The 13,852-nt window shown below is 34.2% G+C and overlaps 1 protein-coding gene across 1 annotated transcript in view; it reads left to right on the top strand.

Moving 5' to 3' along the window:
• The window catches only part of mdga2a (MAM domain containing glycosylphosphatidylinositol anchor 2a), a 228,554-nt gene that overhangs the window by 201,702 nt on the left and 13,000 nt on the right, over nucleotides 1-13,852 (top strand). The window contains exons 12-13 of the mRNA XM_056476965.1: nucleotides 7,819-7,839; nucleotides 10,556-10,711. Of these exons, the coding sequence (XP_056332940.1) occupies nucleotides 7,819-7,839; nucleotides 10,556-10,711 (177 nt within the window). The remainder of the gene's footprint in view (nucleotides 1-7,818; nucleotides 7,840-10,555; nucleotides 10,712-13,852) is intronic.

Genomic DNA, 13,852 nt, shown 5'->3' with positions numbered 1-13,852 from the left:
TTATTCAATTCACCTAGAGCGCATGTCTTTGGACTGTGGGGGAAACCCATGCAAACACAGGGAAAACATGCAAACTCCACACAGAAATTCCAACTGACCCAGCTGGGGCTCGAACCAGCGACCTTCTTGCTGTAAGGAGATCATGCTACCCACTGCACCACCGTGCTGCCCATATATTATATTATATTATATTATATTATATTATATTATATTATATTATATTATATTATATTATATTACATTATATTATAGTGGCACAGTGGGTAGCACGTTTACCTCACAGCAAGAAGGTCGCTGGTTCACATTTCTGTGTGCAGTTTGCATGTTCTCCTAGTGTTCGTGTGGGTTTCCTCCGGGTGCTCCAGTTTCCCCCACTGTCCGAAGACATGCAGTACAGGTGAATTGGGTAAGCTAATATTAACTGTAACGTATGAGTGTGTGTGGATGTTTCCCAGTGATGGGTTGCGGCTGGAAGGGCTGCGTAAAAACATATGCTGGATAAGTTGGCGGTTCATTCTGCTGTGGCAACCCCAGATTAATAAAGGGAATTATTCATTCATTCATACATTTTCTTATCGGCTTATTCCCTTTATTTATCCGGGGTTGCCACAGTGGAATGAACCGCCAACTTATCCAGCACGTTTTTACGCAGCGGATGCCCTTCCAGCTGCAACCCCTCTCTGGGAAACATCCATACACACTCATTCATTCACACTCATACACTATGGACAATTTAGCCTACCCAATTTACCTGTACAGCATGTATTTGGACTGTGGGGGAAACCGGAGCACCCGGAGAAAACCCACGCGAACGCAGGGAGAACATGCAAACTCCACACAGAAACGCCAACTGACCCAGCCGAGGCTCAAACCAGCAACCTTCTTGCTGTGAGGCGACAGCACTACCTTCTGCGCCACTGTGTCGCCCTAAAGGGTATTATATTATATTATATTATATTATATTATATTATATTATATTATATTATATTATATTATATTATATTATATTATCAGATCTTTAAATGCGTTACATTGATGGAGATTACATTACATTTTCCTGTCATGTACAACATGAATAAATTTTTAATATTAAGGGTTTATGGTTATTCACTCAAAACTGAAAATTATAATTTTTTACTTACATTTTGTTTAAAAGATGTACAGCTTTATGGACTTCAGCTGACCACACAAAACTTTATTGAGAATTGCAGTATTTGTAATATATAATTAAATGGAAATGTATCAGTGTTTTTGTCCATACAATTCACAATTCAGTACGATTTAATGTTGTTGACCTTCATTACAGTATATGAACAAAAACAGTTATGGAATGGGAAAATGATTACAGAACTTAGTATAATATTTGTGTTTATTTTAGTTCACTGAATGGTCCAGAATCAGCCATTCCCTTGCCATTTCAATATTTTTTTCCCTCTCTTTCCAACACTTGGTAATAATTTTTATTGGCAAGGCTCGTAACCTGTGGCAAAGGTTGCCCAGTATTTGTTAAGACTTTGAATGGCTGCGGTTCAAATTTTTGCGCGGACAGTGCCAGACAAATTAACAAGCCACCAAGAAGAATTGATGGACTGTGTCATTCGGTATCATTCTATAAAGCCGTTATTCACCATATAAACTTGCTGCTGCCTGTAGATTGCTTTGGAAAGCCACCAACTGGCAGCTATTTATGAGCCTTTTCCACGAACACAAACAGGCTGAGAGGACATTGCTAACAAGCTATTATAATTGTATTGTCAAACAGTTAGCACACCTCACCACGACTTCACTATACGCTCCTCGTAAATAGCATTATTTGTTTGTTTAGTTGTTTACCGCCGATGATAATATTACTAATAATGATCGACTACAGGTCATTTAAATGCTAATGTAAACGTTGTAGCAAAATGGATGAATATGAAGTATGCTGATGAGGACGCATGTATGATTCTACTCATTAATTTTTTATAGCCTTTTGATTATGCGTGGGATGCATTGCTTGGACTCAGTGATTACATTTTATTTCTGAAACGCCTGTGGGTTTTTGCATGGGTATCGCAAAGCTCGCTCTTTACGATAAGACAACATGGCGTGTGTATCTAGCCTGAATTACATTACCGCAAATAATTCCTCGGCTCTGCACTTTTCGCCTGTTATCCGACTTGTTCAAATGAAAGGCCTGAATATGGTTAGGATTCACCTTAAAGCTTGCCTTTGAGCAGGACGGCAGCGAATCCTCTCCGAACACTGGCTCTAATTGCTTGTGTGTTTAATGATGTTGACGTTTTGCTTTTGCCTCCTGCTCCAATAGCTCTAATTGTACTTTTACAGGGAAGGAGGAAGAGAGAAAGGAAAAGGGAGAGAGAATGGGGAGCCCATCAATTTAGAGAGTGTGTGTTAATGCGGCACGTGTTTCCAAATATGCAACATCTGTTTGGTTTAAGCAATGCAGCCTCTCCTCCTTACCCCATTTAGAAACAGCTGGGCGGTTTACAGAAAGGGAACTGTAACCTTCATGGAATAATTAGCTTCTAAATTGCGATTTTGCAATGGGGAAAAATAGCTAGTCTTAAATTGTGAACATCAAACGTGAGCAGTGTTCGCACAACACACATTGATTGTGTAATTTTTTTATGAGCAATGTTGTTTAGTTACAAGAAATATACTCATGAGATGTACACTATATAAAACCATCTAATATCAAGTGTTTTGTGAGATGAAATTGATTAATCCAAAAACAATTGTTGGAATTAATAAGTTGGTAAATATATTTTACTATAAGAATTCTGCAAAAAAAGTAACACTTTATTTGAAACATGTATACTGCATTAAAGATATGGCAAAATAATTATTTTAAATGTAATAGGGATTCTGTAAGCATTATAATGTATTTTAATTTGGGCCTAAATTAGAAGATGTAGTCAATGTTTCATGATTAATTAGAGTCATAAAGCATAAAACCAGCATGAAACAGGGAAGGAAAACATTTATTTATTTTAAATAAAGACTCCTGACTGCTAATGATTCAAAAAAACATTGGGTGCATCTCAGTGAGCTCAATAGTCGGGGCACTGATCAGGGAGTCGATCTCTTTAAGTTCTTTTTCATTTGCAAACTCTTACAGTTCACTGAAATATTCGGTCCCTGAAAATCAGAGAGCATTGATGATCACTCTACTCCCTTAACGCTGGGGTTCTCAATTCCGGTCCTTGGGACTCCCCGCCCTGCACATTTTGTATGTCTCTCTTATTCTCTCTACACACAAGGATCAGATCATGCATCTCTCTGTTAACGAGTTGAAGATCTGATTCAGGTGGCTGTTTCTAAATATGCGTTCTTCAGCGATCTTGCGTCCTCGTGTAACGTCATCATCAACTGCCAAAGTTCAGTTCCGTAACACAAGAACGTAGGATGCGTTAATGTTCCCGGATGTATTCTTGATATTGAGGACCAATTCTGCAACTATTGATGCAGACTTGAGTGGAAAACCCACTCGAGAAGTCCCAGAAGTCATTGCGACTGAATAAAGGAGGTGGGAAGCGCAGCATTTTATATAGATTTATTATTAAATGTTCGAAGATATAACTTATTTCTGTCAGGAGTTTCCCTAAATGAAATGATGAAAGTAAACATTACCATGACAATCTTAAGGCATAAACACATTAAGGGTGTTTATTTGCTGAAATTCGTATTAAAATTAGTTTTATTTGTATTGTGCAGTGTATATTTGTAAGGTCTTTATGCATAGTATATATTGTAAAAAGGTGAAAAACAATAAATCGTTGTATGAATGCTGTAATGTTTAAATTATTTTCCATTAAAAGCGTGTGAAGGTCATGTGACCATCAGGAAGAGCACAACATCTCATTTCTCACAGGACGCGTTCTGTGTTCTCGCGTTCTCCCGAGTTCGCTCTTCCGAGGTAACTTGGCAAGACGGGTCTCCACAAGAACGCAAGTCTGTTCTTTGCGTTCTTGGAATTGAAAAACAGCTGCCAAAGTCCAGTTTCAAAACTCAAGACGGAGGAAAAGGAGGAAAAGTTTTTTTCTTAAAATAAACCGTTAATTATTAATATTTAACATTAACAGCTGGACAAGTTTATAAAATCTACTAAATGATGCTGATATATGAAACAATCAACTTATTTAGTTATTTTAAAACGTAAATATATGAATATTTGAACAATATTAGCTGTGCTGTTTTTATAAATTCCAGGATATTCTCACAGTGTCCCAATGTGTAGTGAACCAAGATCGCTGTCCTTACCAGATCCTGTGTTCATCTATGACCTACTGATACATGACCTCAGGAGCCAGAGCAAGGATTGAGATGCACCTCTTAATAACAGGCAGAGCAGCAGCCATTTGGTTATAAATGTTCCACCCTTTTCATTGCTCTTTCTCTTGTCCAACCATTTAAATGATTACAACTTTAGCCTGAGATGACAAATGCAGTTTCAAACTTAAAGATATCCTACATCTGATAGAATGTTTCACACAAATTTACTTCGCACAACACCTCCACAGGCGTCGACTTGCTAACATCTCATCTTCCTTGACAACATCCTCTTTTTCCCCTGGAGGCTGCAATTCCCCTGACACTTCCCATCATTCACTCATTCATTCATTTGTAAACTCTGCGTACGTAAACAGACATTTGATAATTGATTCCCCTTCTTTCCCTCTCCTGTCAACTTCTTACTTTTTTCCATTTGTATCATCGGTTTGGTGTGGATTTGTTCCCCCTGCAGTTCACAAAGCAGACATTTACACTGACAACCCCTTGTGAACATCTGCTGTGCTTGTGCTAATCTCTCTCATTATACAAGCCTGATCAAATGCCAGAACCGATGCCACTTTTCCGGCCCAGACGGCAACTGACACACTGTACTTTTTTAACTTGAGAGACACATATTGATGTTTAGCTTAACTCTTAGGCATCCTTATTTTTCTTTTGGACAGCTTATTTTTAGTGATCACTTTGGTTTGGTCAGTGCAAACAGCATACATTTTGGCAGAAAGGTATATTTTTATTGAAATTCAGTGTTGGGGAAAGTTACTTTTGAAAGTAATGCATTAAAATATTGAGTTACTCCCTAAAAAGTAACTAGGTATGTTACTTAGTTACTTTTTATGGTAAGTAATGTGTTATGTTACTTTTGAGTTACTTTTTCTTCCTGGCCCCAGAGCTTTACATGCCGTATTTACAGAATATTGAAAGTTTAAATGTGTTTGCTACTTTTGTACTATTTTTCTTCACTGTTCATTGAGACAATCCCATTTTCCTTTTCTTCAATGAGTTCAAAATAATGAACACATTCTCTCATTGACTGCGTGATTTACTGTGACTACTTTGATTTTAATTCAGCAATTTATTTTTTAAAAGCTAATTATTTAAACTAAAAAGTAACTCTCGTTACATTTTCAAAAAATTAACTCAAATATTATTACTTTTTTTAAAGTAATGCGGTACAATACTCATTACTAATATTATTACATGTAACTCGTTTCTCCCAACACTGTTAAAAAATTGTAATATTTTACCCTCATTTAGGTGAATATGTATAGATCTGTTTTACACCAATAATTACTTTATACTCAGGACCTTCAGGACTGTATTTCACCCCAATTTAGGCAAAAAGTCATGCATTCTCTCACAGTTAATAGTCATGCATAGTTCACAGTCTTCCATTTTGTTGGCAAGGCTTCAGAATACATATGTCCACTACCGGGCAAAAGTTTTAGGTCAGTAGGATTTTTAAATGTTTAAAACCAGCTTTTCCTGCTCACCAAGGCTGCAATTATTTCAATTTATGCAATTTATTTTCAAATTATTATATAATTTCAGTTGAAACTACATACAAAAAGAAAGCAGTTATTTAAAATTTTTATAAATATTTAACAATTTAAAAAAAATTTTTTACATATAATAAATGCCGCCGTGATGAACAGAATAGTTTTATTTATTTATTTTTTTTTAACATGAAAAAAAAACTGACCCCATACTTTTGACTGGTAGTGTATATATAGTCATTTTTAAATATATATTTTGGCATATTTTCCAGGTTTTCCTGTAGAGAAATAATTGGACAATGTAGACCAAATTAGAATTATTATAATTGTGTGTGTGGTATGGATATTAGAGTTTGTTTGTATGTGTGTGAGTGGTGTATTTTCTGATGCAGCACGAATAAAAAAATGAATATTTGTATGCACTGACAATTTGGTCCCCTATTTTTGAACCTATACGGTGCTACTGAGAACTGAGAACACCCCATTTTGAAAATGAATATTTTTATCCATTTCTCAGTGAATATAGGCAATGTATTTTGGTGCATTTAAACAAAACAGATTTATTAAACAGATATTCATTCATTTATTTTCTTTTTGGCTTAGTCCCTTTACTAATCTGGGGTCACCACAGCGGAATAAACCGCCAACTTATCCAGCATATGTTTTACGCAGCGGCTGCCCTTCCAGCCGCAACCCATCATACATCCATACACGCTCATTTACACACATACACTATGGACAATTTGTCTTACTCAATTCACCTATACTGCATGTCTTTGGACATGTGGGGGAAACCGGAGCACACGGAGGAAACCCATGCCAACACGGGGAGAACATGCAAACTCCACACAGAAATGCCAACTGACCCAGCCGAGGCTCGAACCAGCGACCTTCTTGCTGTGAGACCCTAAACAGATATATTTATTAAAATAATATTTTAGTCACAAAAAATATATAGAAATTGAACTATAAAACAATTAAACTCAAGCAAAATATTGCAAAAACAAATAATTACAACCTACAAAATTCTACAAAACTCAATTTTTTCAAATTTTTGCTTTTCTTGATTTTCCCTCTTTTTTAAATTTGTATTTAATTTTTTTTATAATATATAAATTTGGGTGTACTAGTTTTTGGACCATTATCGTTAGTTATTTTATTAGATAAGCTCCAGATTTGGGTTCAGTACTGACTAATTTAATGTATATGCACAAATATAATATTGTATAGCTTCCTATTATAAATATGAATTTAGAAGATGGATTTGTGAGGGGTGTACTTATATATGCTCAGCACTGTATATAACTTAAAAAAAACTGATACACAAGGGTAAAATATTTGAGCTAAAGATAGTTATTTTTCAAACATTTTCAGTGGATGACCATTGATTTTTTTTTCTCTCTCGCTCTCCTACAACCTTACACATTTTTCTAACATTTTCAGAGAGGATGACCATTGATTTATTTGTAGTTTTTTCTTCAACCATACACTTAACATAATCAGTAATTTTAGAGGCTTTAGTCACACATTTGACTTGAACAGGATTGTGCAGGTTTTTTTTTTTTTTTTGTATTCATCACTGAGCTTAGTTGGTTGAAATAGGGATTGGTTTCAGTCTCCCTATCTTTTCCACACATGCCCTCTGAAACCTTTCTTCCACAATGCACCTTCGCCCTCAATGAGGCTGCCTGGAAGCACACGGCTCTCTGCGGCACTCAGATAGGCCGCTTGTGAATGCAATGAAGAGAGATACAGGTCTTTATGGTTCACCTGAGCATTGCAGAGCCCCAGAACGACCTCTCCCAACACAAACACTCGCACGCATTTCATTTCCCCTCACTAACTGTGTGATACATGGTAATGATGCCCAGAGCACTTTCTAAACACTTCTCTCCAAGGGCAAACGGCATTCTTTCCTTCCTCCGAGTCCCCTGCTGTTGCTCATAATGGTTTATTAATAAAGTATCTACTGTAAGTCATTCACGGGGAGGCTTTCAAACATATAACCTCTTCTCTTTCTGTTTTACAGCACCGGTGAATCCTCATTGGAGTGAGTATTTCAAAAGAAATATCTTCATTTGGTTCATAGATGTTCCTAAATAAATTATGATTCCAGGAATACATACACAAAGTATGTGTATGACATTCAAAAGTTTAGGGTTGGTGCAGAAATATTAATATTTAGAATTTTGAAAGAATTTGGTTTGCTCACCAAGGTTGCATTCGTTTGATCAAAAATACTTAAATTTTAGTATTGAGAATTATTAATAGAAATGAATAACAGATTAAATAAAGTTATTTCTGTTATGGCAAAGCTGAATATTCAATCTTTCAGGGGCGTAAAATTAACAAGGACGGAGGGCGCTTCTGCCCATCAATATCCTCCGGCTATTGAAATGTCCCCACCAATAATTTAATTCATTCAACAACAAAAAAAATAGCGCTTTTAACATTAGCCTAGACATACAGAAAGGGTTAAATCACATTCTCTACTCGAGTCTTACTGCCCCCAAACACATATGAACATCATGATTGTCATGAGAAGCTACTTTCAGATGTAAACGAGGGAATGAGGGAATTTTCCCATGCAAAAATGAGGTGTGTGAGGTGAGTGACACACGCAAGTGAGGATGGCAGCAGCAAAAAAAGGTGGACATAAGGAGCTTATTTAAAAGAAAAGTGTGTCATATAAACAAAAAGTTCATGACTAATTGACTCCCATCATAATAATGGTAACGTTAACGCTAGTGTTTTTCCTGCTTTGACACACAGTCTAATGTTATAGCAGGCTGATATAGTTTGTGAATAATATGGTCTGAAAACTAACTGCAGTATAAACAGCTACACTACACTAAAAGTTTGGGGTCTGTTTTTTTTTCTTTTTAAATTAATAATTTTATTGAATAATTTAAATAAAATTATTTTGTTCATTAAGGCAGCATTTCATAAATGTAAAAAAAAAATTTAATTGCTAAATACTTAATTATTAAATATTTATTGATTACTTATTGTATGTAGCTTCAAATGTAATTATTACTCCAGTCATTATTGCTTTCATTACTATTACCATTAATAACAATAATGATAATAATAATAATGATAATAATATTGAATAATAATAATAACAATGATAATTATTATAAGACTGGAGTAATGAAGCTAAAAAATTCATCTTTAAAATCACTGGGATAAATTATTAAATGAAATATAAACTACTTTTGAACAGTTATTTTATAGTGCAATAACATTTCACAATTTTACAGTTTGTACTGTATTTTTGATGAAATAAATGCAGCCTTGGTGAGCAGGAAAAGCTGGTTTTAAAACATTTAAAAATCCTACTGACCTAAAACTTTTGACCGGTAGTGTAAATGTAAAAGTATAAATATGATCCCTGTCAGTTAACTGCAAAAAATACTTGTCTTTCTTGTCTCGTTTCTAGTCCAAATATCTAAATATTCCTATATCAAGAAGCATTTTCAAGACAATAAAACATAATGTCTTGTTTTCAGAAATAATATGCCAATAGTGAGTTTTCACTTAAAATAAGCAAAATAATCTGCCAAAGGGGTAAGCTAAATTATCTTGTTTTTCCTTTTGACATCAGATAATTTAAGATAAATCTCACCCCATTGGCAGATTATTTTGCTTGTTTTATGGAAAAACTCACTTTTTTTGGCATATTATTTCATAAAACAAGACTATATGTTTTGCTTATCTAGAAAATTATTTTTGATTTAAGAATTTTAAGATATTTGGACTTGAAACGTGACAAAAAAACAGTAAGATTTTTTACAGTATTGTCTCAGAGTAGCATGTCGAATTTCTGTTGAAAGTCAGAAAAACTACAGCCTATGTTCATTCATAGCACCCCACCAATGTCAAGAGCAAATCTATGCCCTTGTGACCTTTGGTGTAACATAATTATTAGAAATCATTGTAATACACACTGACTTCATGTCCGAGCAACATTTATGATTTTCAGTGGATGCTTAACACAGTTGTGGCTAATTTTTGTGAGAGCAATTTAGGATTCTTTGATGAATAGAAAGGTTAAAAAATAGCATTTGTTTGAAACTGATATTTTTTGTAATGTTATAAGTATCTTATAATTGAACTTTTGCTAATGCTTTGCCAAATTAAATATTTTTTTAATAAATTAGTTTTTTTATTATATTTTATTTTATGTAATAATTATATTTTAATTATATCAGTAATTTGTTTTTTAAATAACCTGAACATTGCTAATGCATTCTTGCTGAATAAAAGAATTTATTTCTCTCAATAAATATGGGAACTCTTACCTTTTTGACAGGAGTCGATGTATGAATAGCGTTTGAAAATTATATAAATTTAAGAAAGTACTAAAGTTTTCAAATCCTGTGAGCTGTTTTTTAAATATTCAATTCAGTTTGATTGATTTTTTCAGTGCTATCACATTTATTTAACAGGTAATGCATGTTTCAAATTCAGCATTTAACAGTTACATTTCATCTCAACTTGAAACATTTGAACGAGGGATCAACCAGGTTCAACTTTATTTATATTTAAAGTTAATCTCTAATGATAAATTCAATCAGAATAGTAAAATTGTGCAAATCTCTAAAGACCATCTTTTAGATGCCCTTCATACCTTGATATTAATCATTTCAACTAAACAGCCAAGAGCACATTTAGTGCAGATGTGATCCCGCTAAAAAGGCTTGAATTTTCTGATGTAACCCTTTCGACATACTCATTGACCTGTTTCTCTGCTGCATTCATAGGTAAGTTTCACTGCGGGTTTGAAGAGGACACCATCTGTATGTTCACCCAAGATAAAACTGAAGAATTTGATTGGACAAGACACAGCGCCGCCACCAGGGACACTAAATATACACCCAACACTGGACCCAGCAGCGACCGCTCTGGCTCCAAACAAGGTAAGTGCCACTCAGTATCAAATCAAATCTCTACCTTAAATATAGATGCATAGATTTCAGCACTATCTAATATCACAAGATTCTGATTTTCACAAACAATTTATTGCGTTGTTACTCAAGAGTGAAGGTTGTATCATCAGCAAAGTGAAGGCTTGTGACTTTTAGCGCAGGGCTAATAGCATTAGTGCCCAAAGGCACTTTCAATTTCTCATGTTGCTGAAGGAGTCTTTTGATTGGACGCCGTTTAGAGGAAGATGCTTAGTGGTTTCCATTAGCAGCACTTTTAGAGAAATGGTGTCAATCATTAAACTTGACATCAGATCATGACAGATCCGGTGTGCAACTGGATAATTTCCACAGGTCAATGCATCGCTAATGTGATCAGCTTGTCCAGTACTTTGGCAAAGTAGAGGAGTGTGAAGAATGCAAGTCTTAAGTTCAAAAATTACGCTGCTTATTTAATCTATATATTAAAGTGGGTATTTGTATTCACCTTATTCTCCGCGTACGAGTGGGCACAGCCTTTTGAATCATTTTGGCTTGAGTCTTCCGGTCTCATTCACTTCCATTGTTATGCTGCTTAATGTTGCAAACTGACATTTTCTCATTATATTATTCTACTTTGTCGGTATAGTCATGCAAACACTTGACCGTGTTCTGCCGTTTATTATTCCTAGTCATTTCTCCCACAGGCGACTGAATCAGAAGTATTAAAACAATCTCAAAAACGAGCGCACTTCTGCATTGAAGAATAAGGTCAATAGAGGGAGGGTTGCAGGGATCATGTACTTTTGTAGAACAATACAGAAATTATTCTCACCTTGCTTTAAATGACCAAAAACATTGGCTTTTTGGATTATTGTAGAAATTTTTAGGTGTATGTTTTATTGTACTTCATAAACAGTCACAGCCTAAATCCAAATGTCATAGATAGAAAAAGTTAATAATAGGCTAAAAACTAACTGCACTTAAGTTACATGTGATCAGCATTAAGCTTCCAACAACAGTTTTAATCTTTTAGTTGAAAGTTATAAAAATAACTTTTCAGGGCTTTAAGTACAAGTTAACCTCAACAGTAGGTGATCTGCCAAAATGCTAACCGGTTAGCATAATATCTTTTAAACATAATCCCTCCCCTGCCGTCCAAAGCCACGCCTCATGAAACACGAACCTTAAAGATGACCCCACTAGAAAATGTCATTCGCCAGTTAAAAACCTTTATAGTACTTTATAATGCTACAACTCTGAACTAAAACTGTATTATATCTAGCACATTTTCAGTTGTGTAGCAAGTAAAACTCATAATGTCATAATGTGCAATATTTCATGCATGCAAGGATTGCTGGTCTCACTCTCTCACGTACTTTGTCCTAAAGCGACTACTGTATGATTAGTGGTCGACCGGCGGTGTGCATGAATTACACTTATTACTAAGCTATACTAACGTGCTATATCAGATCGAATATTCAAAGTAGCATGGTAAACAATATAGGGAGCACGTCAAAGGTTGTCATTGTTCAAAAGTGAACCGATGTGTATACAAATACTTCACCTCAGTAACGCAGGCTAGGCGCTATTTACATGTGTTTTATTATTAAACTAATTTAAAATCTACATTATCAATGCAGCACTATTTTTTTCCTAAATTGAAAATGCTCACATCAATCATTTGCCGGAAGATTTTAGTGGCTGAACAACACTTCCATGTATATAACCCATTTATAAAACAACACAATCTACGTTAGCTTTGCGTGACTTAAAGTGTTTTAAAACATAACATTACCTGTCTAAAAGAAATACTTCAGCTATTGTGCCATCCTTCCTGCAGCAAGCAAAAGTAACTGCAATATTGATTCAGGATTTTGAAAAGTTTTGATTCAGCATTTGTTTTTACCGCTGTGACTGTCTTGTATGCACATAAACGTGCTGTGCGTGTGCACGCGCAAACGGCGCATCTGCGTGAACAGACGAGCAGATGTACAAATCTACATTTGCTGACAGACAGTTTGGGCTACTTATTAGAATTATGGGAAGAATATCGGCCTGACAATTTTTAATTGGATGCAGATTTTTTTAGAATATAAAAATACATATAAATACTTTTAGATCATTTACTTTAATCATTACTATTGGAATGTGAATTGACTTTCAACCAGCACAACAAAAATGTTTCTGAAGACAATCACTTACTGCTCCTTTAACTGTTTGTGTGATACACAGTATTCATGTGTATTTTGCATAAAATGTGCATTTACTTACATTTGCAATGACACTGAAATGTACAATACTGAGCAGCATCTAAACATACATCATGCACATTAAAATTACTTTTCCTTGAGCAGCTGGACAGACTTAAATGTGAATACTGAGATTGTGAAATTAACATTTTTATTAGATTGTATTCAGATGTCAAATTAGTGACATTGTGTTTCCTGTCAGATTTCATAAATGGTTTATTCAGTTACTTATTTGACATGATTGCATTACATCAAATGATTACAAGCCAAAGTAATATTAAAAACTACTACAGTTTATACATTTCTCCTATCATTTAACCATTTGTTATTGAGTGATAAAACTTTTTTCCACGGGACACAAAATGCTTTTTGCTTTCTTTCTTTTTTTGCAGACAATTCAAAATGTTTGTACATACATATTTTAGATTCATATATAGTTTGTAGAAGTGGCAATGATGTAGAATTGGGATATTTTTTAAAGCTAAATGTTTCAACAGTGTGAATTCTGTTTCAGTATCAATTAAACTGAACGAAAAAAGTTTGACTGTGAATGTTATATATGTTTGTGTGTACAATACAACAGACTATAAAGGATTAAACATGTCAAAATGTAATATCTAGAACATAAATTTATGTTATTTTATGTCATAAAAAAATTGTGTTTAACAGTTTTAATATTTAAGTGTAGTTTGTTTAAATATTTAATTTAATTGCAGAATTATTTAATTATTAGGTGTGCTTGATTAGGGTGTGTGTGTTTGTGTGTGTGTGTATATATATATATATATATATATATATATATATATATATATATATATATATATATATATATATATATATATATATATATATATATATATATATATATATATATAAGAAAATAAATAGCTTTTAAGGTCACTCT

The sequence above is a fragment of the Danio aesculapii genome, chromosome 17, assembly GCF_903798145.1.
Source record: "Danio aesculapii chromosome 17, fDanAes4.1, whole genome shotgun sequence".
In the NCBI taxonomy this organism is placed as follows: Eukaryota; Metazoa; Chordata; class Actinopteri; order Cypriniformes; family Danionidae; genus Danio; species Danio aesculapii.
The sequence above is the reverse complement of the archived record's forward strand: the minus strand, read 5'-3'. Positions and strand labels throughout refer to the sequence as shown.